At 53.8% G+C, this 18,637-nt stretch overlaps 3 protein-coding genes across 3 annotated transcripts; all 3 read right to left on the reverse strand.

Annotated features, from left to right (window-relative positions):
* Window positions 1-962: 962 nt before the first annotated feature.
* Window positions 963-3,331, reverse strand: HRG_11318 (reverse transcriptase (RNA-dependent DNA polymerase) domain-containing protein; the record flags this gene model as incomplete). The annotated part of the gene is made up of 5 exons (XM_044869788.1): window positions 963-1,485; window positions 1,560-1,885; window positions 2,008-2,534; window positions 2,586-2,866; window positions 2,931-3,331. 5 exons carry the CDS (start codon window positions 3,329-3,331, stop codon window positions 963-965), a joined length of 2,058 nt encoding a protein of 685 aa, XP_044715050.1.
* Window positions 3,332-4,052: 721 nt separating this feature from the next.
* On the reverse strand, window positions 4,053-5,759 carry HRG_11319 (Ribonuclease H-like protein; the record flags this gene model as incomplete). The annotated part of the gene is made up of 3 exons (XM_044869789.1): window positions 4,053-4,516; window positions 4,581-4,775; window positions 4,856-5,759. The coding sequence occupies 3 exons, from the start codon at window positions 5,757-5,759 to the stop codon at window positions 4,053-4,055; spliced, it is 1,563 nt and encodes a 520-aa protein (XP_044715051.1).
* Window positions 5,760-8,525: 2,766 nt separating this feature from the next.
* Window positions 8,526-10,228, reverse strand: HRG_11320 (uncharacterized protein; the record flags this gene model as incomplete). The annotated part of the gene is made up of 7 exons (XM_044869790.1): window positions 8,526-8,710; window positions 8,752-8,856; window positions 8,908-9,058; window positions 9,431-9,690; window positions 9,754-9,920; window positions 9,969-10,081; window positions 10,133-10,228. 7 exons carry the CDS (start codon window positions 10,226-10,228, stop codon window positions 8,526-8,528), a joined length of 1,077 nt encoding a protein of 358 aa, XP_044715052.1.
* Between the last annotated feature and the right edge of the window lie 8,409 nt (window positions 10,229-18,637).

Raw genomic sequence — 18,637 nt, forward strand, 5'->3', positions numbered from 1 at the left:
GATTACCGTCTGGGACATCCCTATAAGGGCAAAAGACGTGCTAGGCTAGGTATAGTACAAGATGAGGGTGCTCGCCGGAAACCCGTCGCGCCTTCCTTACTTCTACTCCTATCTAGCAATTCTTGGACTCTGTGGCCGCTCGGATTCTCAGGTCCCTTCCCCCGTCAGCGGGTTCCGGGCACGGCGGTAAAGCCGTAATATTAGTCAGTCTTCGGTCAGAGCCGGGTGACTGAGAAAGCCCACGCAGTCAGCTGGGCCGTAGGCCCACGGGGAGCCTACGGGCAGAAAACATAGAAAAGAGAGAATTGTACATATTAGGTTGGGGGGTTGCCTCGAGCTAGTGGCGGTGGCAAATCCGATCAAAGAATCCTGCCTCCGTTACTAGCCCGAGGAACCGGTCAAATCCCCTTCCTAGTGCCTGGTTGATAGCCTTGCCCGCCGTGGGGGCTAGCCTTAGGCGGTGTCGAGTACCTACCTTCCGGCAGTAGAAGCTGGTGTCGGTGATTTTCTCCTCCCGCAGGAGCATTCGATCCGGGCCTCTTCGTGGTTAAACCTCTCGTGGTAGTCGGCGAAGTCCCCGTGCCCGCTCCTCGCAGCGAGCAGGTGATGGAGGTGCTGTCGTTTGGTGTGCAGCTCCGGGGGGCACCCGAGCGAGGCCTTGAGCCCTAGGCTCTTGTAGCTGCTCGGGGCCCCCGCGGCCCACCAGTCCTGGAAGTCGCGCCTGGCCGCAGCCTTGGCCTGTCTCTTGATGTTCGCGTACGTCGGCGGCCTGTCCGGCCGAGGCCCGGCAGCCCTCCTTTGCTAGCTGGTCGGCCCGCTCGTTGCCGGCGATCCCCGTATGGCCGGGGCACCAGCGCGTCCTGACGTCTCCGTGCCGAGCCGCGGCCTCAGCGAACTTCTCCGCCGCCGCTTGCGACGAGATCGATGGGCTGCCTCGTATGGCTCTTATAGCCGCAGAGTTATCAAGGCAGACGACTATCCGGCACTGCTGGTCCGGGGTCCTGGGGACCACGTGAGTGCCGCTCGAAGCCCTCGAGGGCGCCTTCCACCTCTGCGTCGTAGACCTCAGCGAGTAGGACCCGACCGCTGCCGTAGGTCACTTCGCTAGGGCCTAGCCACACTGAGTACCCATACCCGCAGGCGCCGTCTTCGCTCTGCGAGCCGTCAGTGTAGACGATGAGGGTATCTTCAGGGCATACCCGGAGCCACGAGTTGAAGTCTCTCGCCGCCTGCGTTTTGTCTACGCCCCCTGTCGGGTCGGGCTGAGGGGGTGCTGGGGGGAGAAGTCGGGGCCTCGGAGCATGGGCCGTCATTTGGTGAAGACGCAGGAGTCTCGAGGCGTGCTGCTTCTGGGCCGCGCGAGGGGCCCGCATACCGTGCCTCTTCATTAGCTCCCGGCCAGGCGTTGGGAGGATGCTCATACGGGGTGTCAAGGGGTGCCGCTCATCTAGGAGCGTAGACGGACCGCGGCGCGTCTCTGAGCGTCTGCGAGGAGCAGCGTGGCAGGGGATCCCGGTCTCTCGGTGGAGGGCACAATGGGCATGGTACACCAGACGGGCGCGATGGCGCGCATCGCGACGTTTAAGGTCAGCTGGATCCTATTCTTCAGGTAGGTGATCCGCGACGGAACTAAGCGGGCAGTCCCCCACACAGGCCGAAGCGCCCCCGGGTACCATACATGGGCGCCGTATAAAAGGATCGGAGGACGCAGGCCGTGACCGCATGCCGTGTCGACCGGGAGGATTCCGCGCCGGGTGTTTGAGAGGTTCTGGAGGAACCCTGCGGCCGTCATCGCCTTCGCGGCCCACTTCTCCACATGCGTGCGGAATGAGAGCTTTCTGTCGTACCAGACGCCGAGCCAGCGCAGGTCCTGCTGTGGCTCTTTCTACGGACCCGTGCCAGACCGACGGCAGGTCCCCTTGTATCTCGGTCTCGTGAAGTGGATGACTTCTGTCTTGCCCGGGTCGAACACTACGCCATTATCGGCTCCCCACTGGATGAGCTCACCCGCGGCGCGCGTGGCCCGGGCGGCCGTCTCCTGTAGGACCGGCCCCGGATCAGGGTGGCCACGTCATCTGCGTAGCCGAAGCGCGAGTTCGGTTCCCCTATCGAGTAGATGGGCACTGTATAGAGGAGGAAGAGAATCGGGGAGGCCGGGGAGCCCTGTGGCAGCCCGCACGTCAGGGGGGTTGTCGGCGTCGTTATATCCTCGAGCCGTATTCTGGCCGATCTCTGCTCCATAAAGCAACCTGCCCACCGGACCAGGTTTGTTGGCCAGCCCTGTTCCCGTAGGCGTAGGAGGAGCCGGTTCCGCAGAACCGTGTCAAAGGCGCCCTGTATATCCATCGTGATTAGCGTGGCGACTTTCCCCTCGGTGAGGGCCGTCTCCGCGTCGTGGAGCAATGCTAGCGCTAGGTCGAGCGCTGAACGTTTGGGCAGGGCACCCGCATGCTGGCTGTGGATGACTCGTTGTGTGATCGCAGCCCAGGCTAGGCGCCGGGCTATTAGGCGTTCGAGTCCCTTGCCGAGGCAAGCTAGGAGAGAAATCGGCCTCCAGCCTCTCGGAATAGACAGGTCCCTCTTGCCAGGCTTAGGGATCATTACGACCTCTGCTGCGCGGAAACAAGCGGGGTGGTAGCCCAGGTGTAGGCAGCCTTCATATAGTCCCCTCACCGCCTCGCCGATGTGGTTCCAGACGCGACGCAGCATTCGGACCGTGATGCCGTCGATCCCCGGGGAGGTGTTGCCCGTAGAGGTGCAGGCGCATGCCGCATCCGCGAGCGTGACGCTGCAGTCGAGAGTCCTCCTGGGGCCAGCACCTCTGGGGCCCAGGGGTCCGGGATGTCGTCCGCGGCCCCGCGCCTTTCTAGGATCTCGACTCGGAGCGCGTTTGCCTTTTCCGTCTGGGTCTCGAAGACCTGGTCGCCTACCTGTATAGGCGGGGCCCGGAACGGCTCGGTTTCCTCGACCACCGCATGATCTTATAGATATCCTGGTTGCTCTCGGCGCCTTCTAGAACAGTCTGCCAGAAATGTCTCTTAGCCCGCCGTACCGCCCGGCGCAGCTCCCGCCGGGCAGTCTGGACCTCTCTGCCGTGCCCTGTGGGGTAGATCCGCCGCATAGCTCTTAGTTCGGCCGCTGCACCGGCGCACTGATCGTTCCACCATGGGGTGCCTCTCGCGTTCTTCCTGGGCCGTCGGCCCGCTGCGTCGGCCGCCTCTTGGAGTAGGCGAGACAGCGCCTCGGCCAGCCTCTCCAGGCCTCTGGGCTCAACGGCCAGCCGGGGTAGTGCTGTGGCCCCAGCCCGCACAAGTTCCTCGAATCGCTTCATTTCTTCCTCGGAGCTTACCCTTGGTCTAGCTATCGTCCTTGGGGGAATCCGCCGGGGAGCGTAATGCTGATCGTGTAATGGTCCGAGCCGGTATGAAGGTGCTCTTCGATAAGCGCGTCAGCAGAGGGATATTGGCAAAGGCTAGATCAATGGTATTTCCGCGGGCGTGTGTGGCCTCGCCTGGCGTGGTGAGCAGTCCGAGCCCTTGTCGGCCGCCCACTGGGCGATGTCCTTCCGTTCCTCGCACCCGGGCTCCAGGCTGCCAGGAGAAATGACAGGCGTTGAAGTCGCCCGCGATGAGGCATCTCTCGGGGACGTCCTGCTGGTGGAGGAGGTAGTCGAGTGGCTCGGTGTCTTCGCGTGTCGATAGAAGTTGATAATAAGGGTGCTGTTTACCCGGAGCCACAGGATATCACGCGTAGGGGCGGGGCAGAGTTGCTCTGCCCGTATATCTGGGTGGTTCCGGACATACGAGATCACTCGGGGCCTGATCCGGTTCCCAGGCGCGTTCTGGGGCGAATGCGTGGAAGGAGCGGTGCGTCTGGGTCCTGCAGGCTCCGCCTTCTTTTCTATCCAAACGTTCGGTTCCTGGATGAGCACGACGTCGTAGTCTTCTGCTTCCGCTAGTCGTAGGGCTATGCTATGATAGGCCCCTATTTTGGCCACGTTGGCCTGGAGAACTCGGATCGTCCTCCTGTCGCGAGTTGTTAGTGTTAGGGGCCTATTGTTCATAGGGGTCCAGGGATACGTTTCGTCGGCGCCTCTTCATAGGAGACTCGGATCTGTCTTCCTGTGGTGGAGGGAGCGTTGTGGAGTCTGGCGCCTGCGCGCTAGTGGGGGGCAGCCGCTGGGGTCGACATTGCTGCTGCTGTTGCTGCTGCTGTTGCTGCTGCTGGTCCTGTTGCTTGCCTAGGCGGGCCTCGGCAGCTCTCATGCAGGGCGACGGGGTCGGTCCTTGGGAGGGTTGGGGGGAGGCGGTCGCCGTGGCCCGTTCGAGCTCCATATTGGCTTGCCGGTATAGCTGAGAGCCGATCTTCCTTACGGCGTACTTCTCGATCTTGGAGAGCCGCACGAGTTGGCCGTGAGAGCGCCTGGGTCTGGCAGGGCACTCCTTATGGTCCGCCGGGAAGGGTCCGGAACAGTTCGCGCACCTCTCCGGCTGCTTGCAGTCGTTATCGCGATGGTCTTTCCCGCCGCATCGTCGGCAGGCTTGTTTTCGGTCGCAGGCGTAGCGGGTGATAATCCCAACAGGTGTCGCACTGCGCGGGCCGGGCGGTCTTGGCGATCAGTCGGGCTAGTCGGCTGGTGCCGAAGAGCCGCCATCTCCTCTGTATCGCCGCCTGAAAGGACACAATCATTGTCACAGTGGGCTGGTCGGAGCTTTCGGAGTATCTCTTAGCAATGTGCACATCAATTGGTTCGGCACCTGTCTGGAGCTTGATCTCTTCTTTGATAGCTTGGTCATAGTCCACGGCGGCCCCCCAGATATCCGTGAGCTGCCTGGGGCAGTCCGCCACAGCGTACGTGTGCCACTTCTGAAGCCTTCAACCGCCACGGCCCCGAGGCGGGCCGCCCAGTCGTCCTGCCGTTCCACAAGCAGGTCCCTCGCCTCCCGGTCTGAGGCCCGTATAGCCCATCCAGTCTTAACCCGGGCGATCTGTGGCATGCGTTCTGTCCCTAGGTTGAGAGTCTTAGCTACGTGAGCTCTGATGGCATGCCCCTGATAGCCCCATGCTGGGGACTTGTCGTCGAGCCGCACGAAGACACGCAGGTCATCTTTAGGCGGCTGGACCGGAGGCGCCTTCCAGGGCTTCGGGCCGAGGCGTGCCGGCAGGGGGGCCCTTGTCTGTGCCATCCCCTTCTGGGCCATAGCGGCGTAGGTCGGTGCGGTCCCGTCTCTGCCGTGGCGGCTGTTGACATTCTGACCGGCGCGTGTGGGCGCGCCGTTGAGCGCGTCGTCCCAGTAGCTAATGAAGCCGCGCGAGAATTCCTTCGCGAAGCTGAGCGCGTGGCCCGAGTTGAACTGGGCAGCCGTCTTGTCGAAGGCGGTGCAGAATGCGCGGAAGACGGCCAGCTTTGCCTGTTGTGCTTCCATCTGGTTGGCGATAAGTCTCTCTGCCGCGTGGGCAACCGTTACTGCTGGGCCTTGAGCCTCGGGCAGGTCGTCCGGCTCGTCGGTCTCGGTTTCGTCTGCTGCGTCTCCCATTACAGCGTCTAGCTGGTCGGTGTCGGTGTGGGCATTGTCGCTGTTCGTGGAGCCGAATGGAGAGTCGTCGGGTTGCTGTGCGCGTCGTGGCAACAGTAATTCGGCAAGACCCGCGCGTGGGGCCTGCCGGAGGAGCGCTTCTAGCTCCTGGGGCGTTCGTGGAGTCATCGGCTCTTGTTCCTGGGGCGGCAGTCGCGCCTGGTCCGCGGGGTTGGGTGCCATCGCCGCCCTCAGCTTGCGCTGAGCGTGGTGTTAAACGCCCTTGTTAGCGGATGTGTGTTGTGTACAGCGAAGTCCTTAACAGATGGTGCCAAGAAAGTAAGAATACAAGGGAGTGTGTGTAATAAAAGGAGGTGTATAGATAATTGGGCCCTTTTACTGTGGGTTTTCGTCCAGTACGAGCTGGAACGTTGCAAAACAGTACCTCCACGTACTAAACCAGCGGCACGCTATGCCTCGTATCTTGCGATCGGACCATGGCAATGAGACATCCCTCTTATGCGGGATACATTATTACCTATCCGGCATGCGAACGAAGGAACAGGGCTCTGATCTCGTCCCAATTGCATTTGGAGACTGCTGGTACTTTGGCCGAAGCATTCATAACACCCGGATTGAGAGCTGGTGGCATCGGTTAGGCAGTAATCGTGCTGGGTTCTGGCGAGTAAGTATAATTTTATCCATCATCTACCCTAGTTATACTAACTCTCCATTAGCAATACTTTCAATGGCTCACCGAACATGGCTTATTTGACAGTAGCTCAAGGGCGGATCGAGTGGCAATTCTCTATATCTATATGGATACTATCCGTCAAGAGCTAGTCCAATTCGTTCATATGTGGAACAGTCATACTATTCGACATCAGCCAAATCGTCCACACGTTCGAAGCGGGCAACCTACGGTCTTATATCATCAGCTTGATTCTGCTGGTGAACAGAATTATGCCGAGGAGATACCACCGGATCGGCTTCGCATATGCACCGAGCTTTTCGATGAGGATACCACGAACCTAGACGACTACCTACCGCTTAAAACTAAAGAGATATGCGATTATTTGGTTCAATTAAGCATTGGAACTATATCTTCAAGTCCTCCGAACCCGGAATATCCATGGCTTGACGAGTACAACTCGCTCCGACACATCTGCATCAGTATATTACTGATCAGAAGCAACCGGAAGTCACGTTACTTAGTCGCCCAGAAAATGGTCGGGACCGACTACAACAAGTCTTATCACAGTCTAATATTAGCCTAGACGATCTTGAACAGTTGAGTTTTAGGAGTGACGATGGTAATTAAAGAAAAAAGCAAGTGAACGGTTAAGATTGCGATTTTACATGAGCTTGACGACGTGTAACCATTTGCTCCCTATAGTCCCGTCCGCGTTAGAGATACCATCTTCTTGAGTCTCGCCTTCCTTGATATCCTCTAAGACCTGACCTGGGCTCCCTAAATCTGACTTAAAGTCCTGTGAAAAGTCAAAATCCGCCTCAGATGCTACTTGTATCGTAGATTTATTCTCGGCCTCCTCCTTGATAGCCTCTACCTTAAACTTCTTGCTTGTATTCTTCGGCGTCGGTTTAGTCTTAGGAGTTGCTTGCGTTTCTTCGAAGACGCACTCTCTTTTAACTAAAGGTTCGTTCTTGGCGCTAAGAATATGTGCGGGTTCGAAGAGGTCGTCTGGGTTGTTGTCGCTCTCGTAAGAGAACAAAAGATTAAAGAGTACTTAAAGGTGATGCAATCGCCTTGTTTGGGGAAACCGAGCGAAAAGGTCAAGCAGGGATGTCGTCTCGTATGCTTGTGATGGATAATACGAGATCGAGCCTGGATTGTTTGCTAAGCAAGCTGATAGGAGCTTCCAGTCGCGATCGATTAAAGTCTCGTCGTTAATGGCTCTGCGAATAATCTGTTGAATCATGTCGGAATGTGACGGGAATTGCTTGGCTGGTTCGGAAAAGAAACAGTGTGTAACCTTCCGTACAAGACTAGGATATCCTATGTGATACTTCTTTACAGGCAATCCTGTATTATCGATGATTCTAAAGGACGCACAATAAAAGTTCACCGTTAGATCGAAGGGCTGGAGCATTGATCGCTTTCTTGTTGCCTGCGCACTCTCAGAGCGATGGGTGTTGCCCTCGTTCGTGGCCGTAACGAGTTGACGTAATCCATTTGTAGACTTTATAGCTGGGACTGTCATCGCAGGAGCTATCTGTCGTTCTGTTTGACTATCGTCTATTGCAGTACGAGATGGGCAGCAAGCATTAATCTTGAGTGGAATAAAGCTCTTGATTCTTCTATCTAGAGAGGGAGTGTAAATGATCTTATATAGCTAGAAGAACAGTGGAAGTGAATGAATAACCCAGCTGTTGGGTTGTGGCTGTGAAAAGCGTAGGCAAAAGGAAGGTTAATTGCCTGCATTAGCCTAGGTTGACTGTGACGGTACAAGTGCACGAACAAGGTCGGGTGCGACTTGGGTAAAGTGATTGTCTACGAAGAGAGAAGGAGGTTCCTAAGGAAGACTCTGACTTTCGCTATTTACATGAATCAAAGTGAGACATTTCATAAAGTATGAAAGTCACATGATCGTTCCTCACACATGGGCCTCCCTTACTCCATCGCTTCTGATTCTTCCACGTCTTGCTGAGCCTGTAGGCGAGCATTTTGCACTTGTTTCGTGGGTCTGGGTTTGTTTTTGCTGTGCTTCGAAGTCTCTGATGGCGATGTGAGCGTTGACGACGTTCTGTAGTGGTTCCCATGTTGCCTGCTCAAGGTCGAAGCCTCTCCATAGTATATGGTACTGGAAGCCTTTCTGTTTTGTGCGTTTCGAGTCCAGTATTGCTTCAATCGCCCAGAGTTTCTCCCTTTGCATCTAGCGTTATTGGTGGGGCGGTGTGTTGTATTGGCCGGGAGCGGGTCGTTTGGTGACGGTCGTAGGAGGTTGGCGTGGAATGAATTGTGAATTGAGTCTAATTCATGTGGCAACTTCAGTTGGTAGGAGTGAGGTTGAGCACGCGCTCGATTCGAAAAGGGCCAATGAACTTATGATCTAGTTTGGGGATGGGTCTGGTCGAATCGATGTTGCGTGTGCTAAGTAGCACCATGTCTCCAACTCGATACGCTGGCGCCGGTGATCTATTTGCGTTGGCGAACTGTTCTTGTGAGGCTTGAGCTGAGAGCAGGTTTGTCCGAAGTAGATCAGTGATTTCTTGCATCTTGGCGACAAATTCGTTCCCTCGTTGCAGCGTTCTGCCAGGTCTTTGGATGCCGCGAGTGGTATTGCGCGAGGGGGACCAAAGCTCATTCGGGGGTGGTAGCCTGTGTTCGCAAAAAATGGAGACATTCCCGTTGAATCGCTAACAACGTTACGGGCTGCGAATTCGGCCAATGGGAGCCACTCGTCCCAGTCGTCCTGAGCAAAGCTAACATACTGGCGAAGGTATTGTTCGAGAAATGAGTTAGCGTTTTCCGTCTGGCCGTCAGTTTCGGGGTGATATGCTGTGGAGAGGCTGATATTGATCTGTAGGCGGTGGCAAACCGCTTTCCAGAATTCGAGACAAACAGTGGTCCTCTATCAGATACGATTGAATCCGGTAGTCCATGGAGTTTCCAGACATCTCGTACGAAGAGCGTTGCCAAGTCATGTGCTTTCATGTCGGTCTTGCAAGGCGTGAAATGTCTGTCCTTTGACAGCCTATCGACTACCACCATGATTGCGTTGAATCCACGAGCTGTGCGCTGAATTGGGCCAATGAAGTCAACGGACAAGTCCCTCCATCTTTGCAAGGGAACTGGGAGCGGTTTCAACGTCCCCTGGTACCGTAACCGGGAGGTCTTGTTCCTCAGGCATCCGTGGCAATTGCGTGTGAATTGTTTCGTATCGGCGCTAAGCCTTGGCCACCAATAAGAGCGTGAAATGAGTTCGTATAGCTTGTTTTTCCGGGTGGCCTGATTCGACGCTGTCGTGGGCGAGTTGAGTGAGAAGGGTCCGTAGTTCGCCTGCGGGTACGTATAGCCTCTCTCGGAAATATAATCGGCCTTCGTTTATCATGCATTCCGATAGAGAAACTTCCTTCGAGTGAGGAGTGCCATGGGGTTTGAGCATCTCGTCCCTGATTTTCATCCACCATTCGTCCTCCTCATAGCCCTTGTCTAGAAGTCTTGTGATTCTGTGGTTGATTGGTTCTGGCTGAATTTCGTCAAGAATGGCGGGACATAGTGCAATTTCTTGTTCCCAGGAGAGATTGGCAAAGAGTTCTGAGAGCTCGGGGTCAAGCTTTAGTTGTTCTTGTACGGAGGAGTCTACGTTGCAAGGCTTAAGCAGCGACTGTTGTTGGTACTGGATGCGGTCGTCATTTTCATCTTTCGGCAAGTCTTGTGATCTTCGTGTGAGTGAGTCAGGTTTTCCGTTCTCTTTCCCAGGCACTGACTTGATAGCGAATTGGAACTGTGATAGGAATTCGCTCCACCTGACTTGTCGTCTTGAAAGTTGCTTGGTTGTCATGAAATATCGAAGGTTGGCATGGTCAGTGATGACTGTAATCTGGTGGTGCGTGCCTTGGAGTTCGGGTCTCCAGCATTCGAAGCAGCGTACAATAGCCAAAAGTTCTTTGTCATAGATCTCGTAATTGCACTCAGCGGGGTCGTACTTCTTGGACATGAAAGCCACTGGGTGTAGCACTTTGATCATCTTCCTGGGAGAGGATGCCCGAAGAGACAAAATCGGATGCGTCGCATTCGACAAACACTTCTCTTGCGGGGTCGAAGTGTCTGAGGATTGGCGCTGAAGTGAAGCTATTTTTGAGCATATCGAATGCTTCTTGGCACGATGAAGTCCAGTTCCATTTGACTAGTTTCCGTGTCAGGGCAACAAGTGGTCGTACGATGCGTGAAAATCCCTTGATGAACCGTCTGTAGAAATTCGAGAATCCTAAGAAGGCTTGAACATCTTTGACGTTGATAGGGGCCTCCCAGTTGATGAGACAGTCGACTTTCTCTGGGTCCATCCGTACTCCAGTGGTTGAGATGATCATGCCCAGATATTTAACTTCAGTAGTCTCAAATTCGCATTTCTTGACGTCAAGTTGTAGGCCTGCGGCTTCAAGTGCTTGAAGTACTGATTTGACGTGGAGTCTGTGGGTGGCGAGGTCGTCTGAGTAGATGAGAATGTCGTCGATGTAGGCTGTGCAATATCTATCAAGGAATGGGCGTAAGACTTCGTTGATTCGAGCTTGAAAGGTAGCTGGGGCGTTTGATAGTCCAAAGGCATCACCATGCTCTCGAAGAGACCATATCTTGTGTTGAACGCCGTCATCCACTCCTGACCCTCCTTGATGCGTATTCGATTGAACGCTGCGACGACATCGAGTTTGGTGAAATACTTGGCTTGGCTTAGCTGAGAAAGTGTCTCCTGGATTAACGGTAGCGGGTAGCGGTTCTTGATGGTTATCGCGTTAAGAGCTCGGTAGTCCACGCAAAAACGAAGGCCCCTCCTGGCTTCTTTGCAAATAACACCGGCGAGGCCGCCGGTGAGGTGCTAGCGCGTATAAAACCCTTGTCAAGGTTTTCCTGAAGGAATTTCCGGAGGACGAGAAGTTCGTCTTGGGACATCCCGTACAGAGGTCCATGTGGTGGAGTCGTTCCAGGTTGAAGTTCAATTTCGTGGTCGCAGTCTCGGTGTGGGGGGAGTTTATCCGCCTCTGATTGGTCGAATGCCTTCAAGAATTCATGGTAGTGTTGTGGTACTTTTGTTGCAGGATCGATCAAAGTCTTGGGTTCGAGGGCTTTGTGAATGTCTTCGAGTGATGCCCCTGAAAGGTACATATCGGCTGCTATTTTCCGGGAAGCTCGGAGTTCCTGTGTTTGTTGGTCCTTGGGGTTAAGGGAGGTGATTCCGTCCTGTAGCTGGAGCTCTCGGTTCATCTTGTCCATGTCTGTGAGTGCAGAGTCGAATCGGACCCGTCGGCGTGTTTTAGGTTCTACGAAGGTGGAGGCTTCTGTGATGACCCCAAGTTCAGCCAGCCTTTGTCGATCTCATACAGTGATAATGAGAATACGTCGACGTCGCGGTTTTTGGTCAGCATGTGGAATGCGGCTGCGCCGACTCTTCGGGGGATTGATGGGCGTGGCAGTATAGTCGTGGTTGCAGAACTTGACAAAGAGGGAGCTCCAGAAACAGGCAGTTGGTATTGTCCTTTCTCCATGCAGTATTTGCGGCAGTGATCAGAGTTGAAAGTGACCACATTCGTGCTCCAATTGACGATTGGGTTGTGATCTGTTAGCCAGGGTTTTCCAAGTATGACATTATACTTCCCAAGCTTCGTTACGTAAAAGCATCTTCTCCTTGTGTCCCTTGATGTCCATGTTGAGCTTCACCACATGAGTGATGTCGCCAGCCGAGGAGGGTCTTCCATCGACTACGTTCAGCCGGCGACGGTTTCGTAATTCATAAAGCGTGAGTTTGTTGGTGTGCGCGAAGGATTCGTCTATAAACCCCTTCCGGTGGCACCTGAGTCAAGCATTGCTTCGGTTTTAATCGGAGGGAATTGTCTTCGATTAGGTTACAAGGCAGTAGCAAATGAGCTTGGTTGGTGTCCAGAGAAGAGAGCAGTAGATCGCCCTTTTTCTTGCGTCTCCTGCGGCGACTTCCGTCGGAGACTACACTTTTTCCGTCCTCCATGGTGCGGTGTCGCAATTGAGGGAACGATGTTTGCCCGAGCTGCACCAATGGCAGAGTCCATGCGTTGTGCAATAGGCTCTGCGTGCCGCTCTCTGCTTCCGTTTGGGGTCTACGACCAGAGGCGACATCTTTGGCCCCAGGTGATGACGCTCAAATCCATTGAATCCCCGCCGTTAGAGGTCGTCGATTGTGGCGTGGTGGAGGTTGTAAGGTTGCTTTGTGACTTGCTGAGTTGTCGGTGTTTTTCTTGAAGTAATTGGCATTGACTTGACGGCATTCGTTATCGCAGATACGGACAAGGTCCATAAATTGACTAAGTTCGGTAGGTGTATCTTTGCCCTTAGTGAGAGAAAGTCTCCAGATAACGTTGTCGTGGAGGGCACGTCGGAGGTGAGCAATGAGCGCCCCACTATCCCACTCGGTGAGCTTGGCGACGGCATACCATTCGGGAGGAATGTCGTAAGGATCTATGGCCTTGTTTCATGTCAAAGATTTTGAGTTGGGCGGTAGCTTTAGCGTCAATATCCCCGAAGGCTGACTGAAGGGTGCTTTTATGGCATTGACATCGTCGAAGAGAACCACCCCATCTTTAATGTTGTAGCGGACTTGGTCATGTGCTTTGCCTTTAAGGCATGAGACGACATATCCCATACGTTGAGGTTCCGAGTTCCACCAATCTTTATTCATTTCGAGCTTCAACTCGAGGTGCTGGAGGAAATTCGGCAGAAGCGTGGGGTCCTCTCCGGTGAAGGCCTCAGGATCAGGGTGTTCTGGTGTGCGGTGTGAAGCTCCTTTGACTGAATGATCTTTAGGTATGCTTCATTTTCTGCCATAAGACGGGCGATCGTTGCGTCTCCATCACTTTTAGAAATGAGCGTGTTTTCTAGGCGGGTTTGGAGGTCCTCCATGTCCCTTATTGTCGTCGTGGTCGAGGCACGTAGTGAATCGATTACCGCTTGCATACTGTATGCGGCATTGCATACGAGGAAGACTTCTTTCATGAGACCGGCTGGGTTAGCAACAAAGGCATTTCGGAACGTTTCATTGGTATTGCTGGCGTTGAGGAGGGGCAGGGGGCACTCGATCGACGGGTGTGGGGCAGCGGTAGCCATTGGGTTGTTGACGGTGTGGTGGTTTAGGTGAGAATTTGGTTGCAGGGTGTTTTGGTGAGGTTTGAAAGCGACAAGTGCGGTTTAGAACTATCGAAATCAATAGTCACGTCGCGGACGGTGATCTATTGAGGAGGGGTAGTTGGTAGACAATATGTGACGGTACAAGTGCACGAACAAGGTCGGGTGCGACTTGGGTAAAGTGATTGTCTACGAAGAGAGAAGGAGGTTCCTAAGGAAGACTCTGACTTTCGCTATTTACATGAATCAAAGTGAGACATTTCATAAAGTATGAAAGTCACATGATCGTTCCCTCACATTGACTGGAAGACAAAATGAGTCTTGGCTGAGTATACGGCCGAATATGCCTCGGCTGAGGGAATGGTGAATAAGCCTTGCAAAAGAAAGGTTGATGAGGCTTGTAGATATTGATGTGCCAGTGTAACAGTGCAACATGCTATACACGTCTTCCCCTGTGATCAGATGGTTGAAGGCTTGCTGGCAGAGCATTTGGCTTGTGTGCCACTGTTCTGGGTTGTTGTCATTATCAGATATCGGCAACATATCGCAAACGTGGTACGGGTTCCAGTGCAGAAGTCATTGAGCTAGCCTCGGCGAAACGTCGATGCGGCTCCGTCGACGATCAGCGCAATCAGCAGACAGCAGGCTCAAGTTATCACGTTGGCGGCATCCCTTTATTGACTGGAACAACGAACGAAGCATCACGCCAAGACGACGAGATCACGGACGGCGAAGAGCTTGTCGGGACGGAAGCTCTTCATGCAGATGGTGTGTCACTACCACTGCCCCGTCCCTGAAACCGTGCTGATGGGTATCTAGCGCCCATGGGAGGATCTGTCTACGCGTTGAAGCGCTTGGATATCATTCGCGCTCTTCTCGATGAACAACACCCAAGAGGGAAGCTCACGATACCAAACATTTATGGGTTACCCGCCTTCATTACATTTGATTGTAGTGACACGGTAGTCTTCGAGTTATTGATGAAGGGGAAACAGATAATGTAATGTATTTTGCTCGACTACCTCACCTCGCCAATACGTTGTGTCCTAAAACAGACATAGCGCCATCCATTTGTCCATGGAATAATTGTCAAGTCATCAGTATTTCCAACCATTCCAACAAATTCTTTCCCATTGTAAACACGCACGCTTCCTGGGGTAGACTGATCCAAGTCGACAACTATCGCCAACAACTTGTCATCCAGGGCTGACAGGTAAAGGTCTGCGCGGGGTTCCCACGTGATAACTGAGCAGTCCTTTCCCATCTGCTACCTGATCAGCTTGGAGGATATGTGGAAGAAAAGGTTAGAGATTCCCATACGTCGTCTTTGCATTTTTGGATGAGCGCATTGTCTGAACATGGCCTCTTGACATCGATGTGGTGCATAACTCCTGACGGCATGCTTCGAACACAAGCAACCTTAGGGGCCGCGCAAGAACCTAAGTATCGTTGTTTCACGTTCGCTCCTGAAAGTAGGTGTGCTGTGCGTTATCTAGGGGGCACGACGGTTTAATATTTTCGAAGAGCACAGCATCAAACAGCAAGTGGAAGACCACATGATTACCTCGGGCCGCGAACAAATTCCTGCTCCATGACCCCAAGTGGGGTAGATGGTTTGGTTCACGTGCGTGATGACGTGTGAAGAAGAGCACATAACAAAAAGCGGGACGCTGCGGAATAACATTTCGGCGAATCATTCCCCGACCAATGTAGGGCCCAATTATCTATACACCTCCTTTTATTAACTGTACACCAAAAAGTGGATCAACTGTGGCTGGGTCAGGCGCAGTGCCGATGCCGCTAATTTTGGTGCGCCCATTCCCGGCCGGCCAGCTGGCCAGTTCGTGATGCTTGCGTAACAACATCCTGTAACCGTAACTATCAGCAATACCATCAAAACTGAAGCTATTCGCACCGCGTTTCTGCCCTTACGAGCCCGAATCATGGAGTCGCTTACGAAGACACTATTCCCGACCTTCCAGGCCGCGATGGAAGCCGCCGATACCGTTGTTGAGGCTGAGGCTACGCCCTACACATTCGAACATCGAAGCGGGATAACGCTGGCCAACGCAAGTCTGCACTTGTTCGTTGTATCAAGGCCGGCCCCTACGAAAATCGGAAGGATAAAGCTGCTCATATCTCTCGTCGTCGCCTCAATACAGCAACCCAGAAAACAGACTGTGAATTTCGCCTCTCGTTGAAGGAAAAACGCGGTTACTGGACTATCTCTTATCTTCACGATGTTCACAATCATCGCCTTGTTGATGACCCGATGGTCTTTCCGAAGTACCGGGCGCTTGTTATCCAGAAGTATCGCGACGACATTATCCGGAAGTTTAATAACAATACCCGGCCGACCGATATTGCTGGCGAGCTTCGTGACCTGGTTCACGACGATCCTCGTTTAGCCGGTATCACGGCTCAAGACGTGAGTAACGCCTTGGCTAGGCACCGTCAGGAAGAACTAGCTGGCCGTACGCCTCTTCAGTTTCTCTACGACCGGCTAGATAAGTCCGACTTCTTTCATCGAGATAGTCGTGATCCCCAGGGCCGGCTAACTGGGCTATTTCTCGCGCCTCGTGCTACCTTCCATCGATGGCGTCAGCATCACGATGTCCTCGTCCTCGACTGTACCTACAAGACGAACCGATTCAATATGCCGTTATTGAATATCTGCGCGGCCACTCGAGATAACAAAACGTTCTCTATTGCCTCTATCTTCTTGAACGGCGAGACCGAGTCCCATTACTATTGGGCTATCTCGTTGCTGCTAGTCCTTTGCGAGAAGGAGTCGATCCCATTTCAAGGGTCACTGTCACGGACCGAGATACTGCGTTGCTTAAGGCGTTAGATAGCTTTCGCGAGCTTCAAAACAGTACTAACCTTCTCTGCACGTGGCATATTAACCAGAATGTCGTTGCGAAATGCAAGCAATTTTTCCTAAGGCATCAAAAATCGGCAATCGAGTCGTACGGGCCCCGGCATTCCAAGCGTTTCTACAAGAGTGGAACGAGATCGTCAAGTCACAAGATGTGAATAGCTTCAACGAACGTTTACGCCAATTTGAGACACCAGGCCGCCACCCGCTTGCAGCTATACAATACTGTTGCAATACGTGGCTAACGCCTTGGAAGGAGAAGTTTGTATCTTGTTTCGTTAATCAATATCGCCACTTCGGGCGTACAACGACCTCGATCGTCGAGGGACTTCACTCTCATATGAAGAAGTTCCTTTGGTCCTGTACGGGCGATTTGACGACCGTTTTCCAACGATTCGAACGCTTCTGGGGCCATCAGGCTGCTCAGATCACAGCGATAGAGAATCGAAACCTCCACAAGATATCAACGTTCTCCTACAGGCGCCGTATATGCCGATCCGCGAGCGAGTATCGTCATATGCGTTAAAGCTACTAATAGATGAGCATCGCAAGATCCTCTAGACCCCGAAGTCAACGGGCCAAACCGCCGCCAGGTCAATGTCCTTGTAATTGGGCTACTAGTCGAGGGCTACCGTGCTGCCATCGAATCTTCGAGTCTATCAACACCAATACCTCCCTTACACTCGACGACTTCGACCCATTTTGGTATATTCCGATCGATCCAAGCGCTCAGGGCACAAGCCCTACTCGGGCACCATACGAGCCACAAGTTATCAGGGCTAAGGGCCGCCCCAAGGGCTCACTCAACCTCGAAGAGTCACGGCGGTCAAGATCAACGCGGCGGGATCCGTCACATCACGAGATCGCTGAACGGCATGAGCGGGCTGAGGCTATACGACTGCCTCCTCCTCAACGGCACCAGCGGCGATGACGGGTACGGTAACGGCCGCGATGACTTCAACGGAACGAGGGCTGCGGCACATCGAGGAAAACGGCGATACGTACGAGGCAGGCACACGGATGCAACGGGCGTATCAACAAGCCGGGCGTCAAACGCCAGTCTCTGATGATGACGATCAGCCGGTACGGCGGGAGACCCAAGACTGCATCTTCGTCGCTGGCCTCACGGACGATGCCGCCCTTGAGGATGTATGGGATCAATTGGAATCACAGTTAGATGAAGCGGATCAGGCACGTAGTGCACTCGAAGAAGGAGGCCTGTTGTAAACACCAAAGAATAGTCTCATCAGCATAGAAAGCGCAGTACGAATAGCTTCAATTTTGGGTGCCTTATCGTTGAAGGAGAACTGTTACTACCTGGCTCTACTTATCGTAGAGAATGTGTGCATACAAATTGGCGGTATCGGCCCTCTTCGGCCGTCAGCCACAGTTGATCCACTTTTTGGTGTACAGTTAATAAAAGGAGGTGTATAGATAACTTGGGCCCCAATGTACGGATACCAGTCCAAATTTTGGCCCAGCATCGGATACTTTGGCAACATGACCGTTTCGAGTCCGGTAGCAAGTAGTCCCGCGACACACGATAGCGCGCTGCCTGACTATCAGCTGCTCCAGCCTGACTCTTGTTTCGTTGCCGCTTGTGTCGTCCAGAGTGGCATGGCGATGGCCCCTCTCGCTCGATGAACCTGTCCAGGCCCATCGCATCGTCACTCATCGTAGCGTAGCCAACAAGAGCTCGCGCGAACTTGTCTGGCTCGTCGTGGATATCGAATAACCCTGAGCTATACGGCCCGGACCGATCGAAGACCCAGAGCTCCATCTTGGAAGAGCAGAGCGAGAACGCGTGGACGAATCGGCGCGTCGGCTGGTCGGCGAAGACACCTCGTACATAGCGAGCAAGTTGGAGGAGATCCGCCTTCTAGGGAGGGAATCCTGGAGGGTCGAGACTCGAGACGGACGGACTTGGTTTGGACTTGGTTGATACCGTCCACTGATTGCCCCAACTCTCGCTCGATCATCTTGCGAGTATGAAAATGGGGTTTCAGAAGAGTAGAATTTCGTACAAGCCAATGGAATATTTCTGAGGGTGCTGCGTGCTTGTCGCTGGTGTTTGGTTGGTGTAGTTGGGGAAAGGGAGAAGGGGGGTTGTCTCGGATCAATATTTAAGCGGTAGGTTTTGCCATCACCTTGCTTAAAACCTGCCGAAAGTCCCGCCCCGATAGTGACACGCCAGATTCTATCGTGTTTTGCAACTACATCGAGCGCATGGCCTTGGACCGGCATGTACGCGTACACTCTCGGTGCGGAGCCTGTGGTTTCCGCTTCGACCCCGGTGATTCGGTTTACGCATGTCAGTTGCGCCCTTCACTCGATGTCAATCTCGACTGATGCCTGAGCAGTCTCTGTCGCTGTCTTCGAAAAATTGCGCTTTCCGGAATCCGGATACTGTGA

This window comes from Hirsutella rhossiliensis, assembly GCF_020360975.1.
Source record: "Hirsutella rhossiliensis strain HR02 chromosome Unknown scaffold00020, whole genome shotgun sequence".
Taxonomy (NCBI): Eukaryota; Fungi; Ascomycota; class Sordariomycetes; order Hypocreales; family Ophiocordycipitaceae; genus Hirsutella; species Hirsutella rhossiliensis.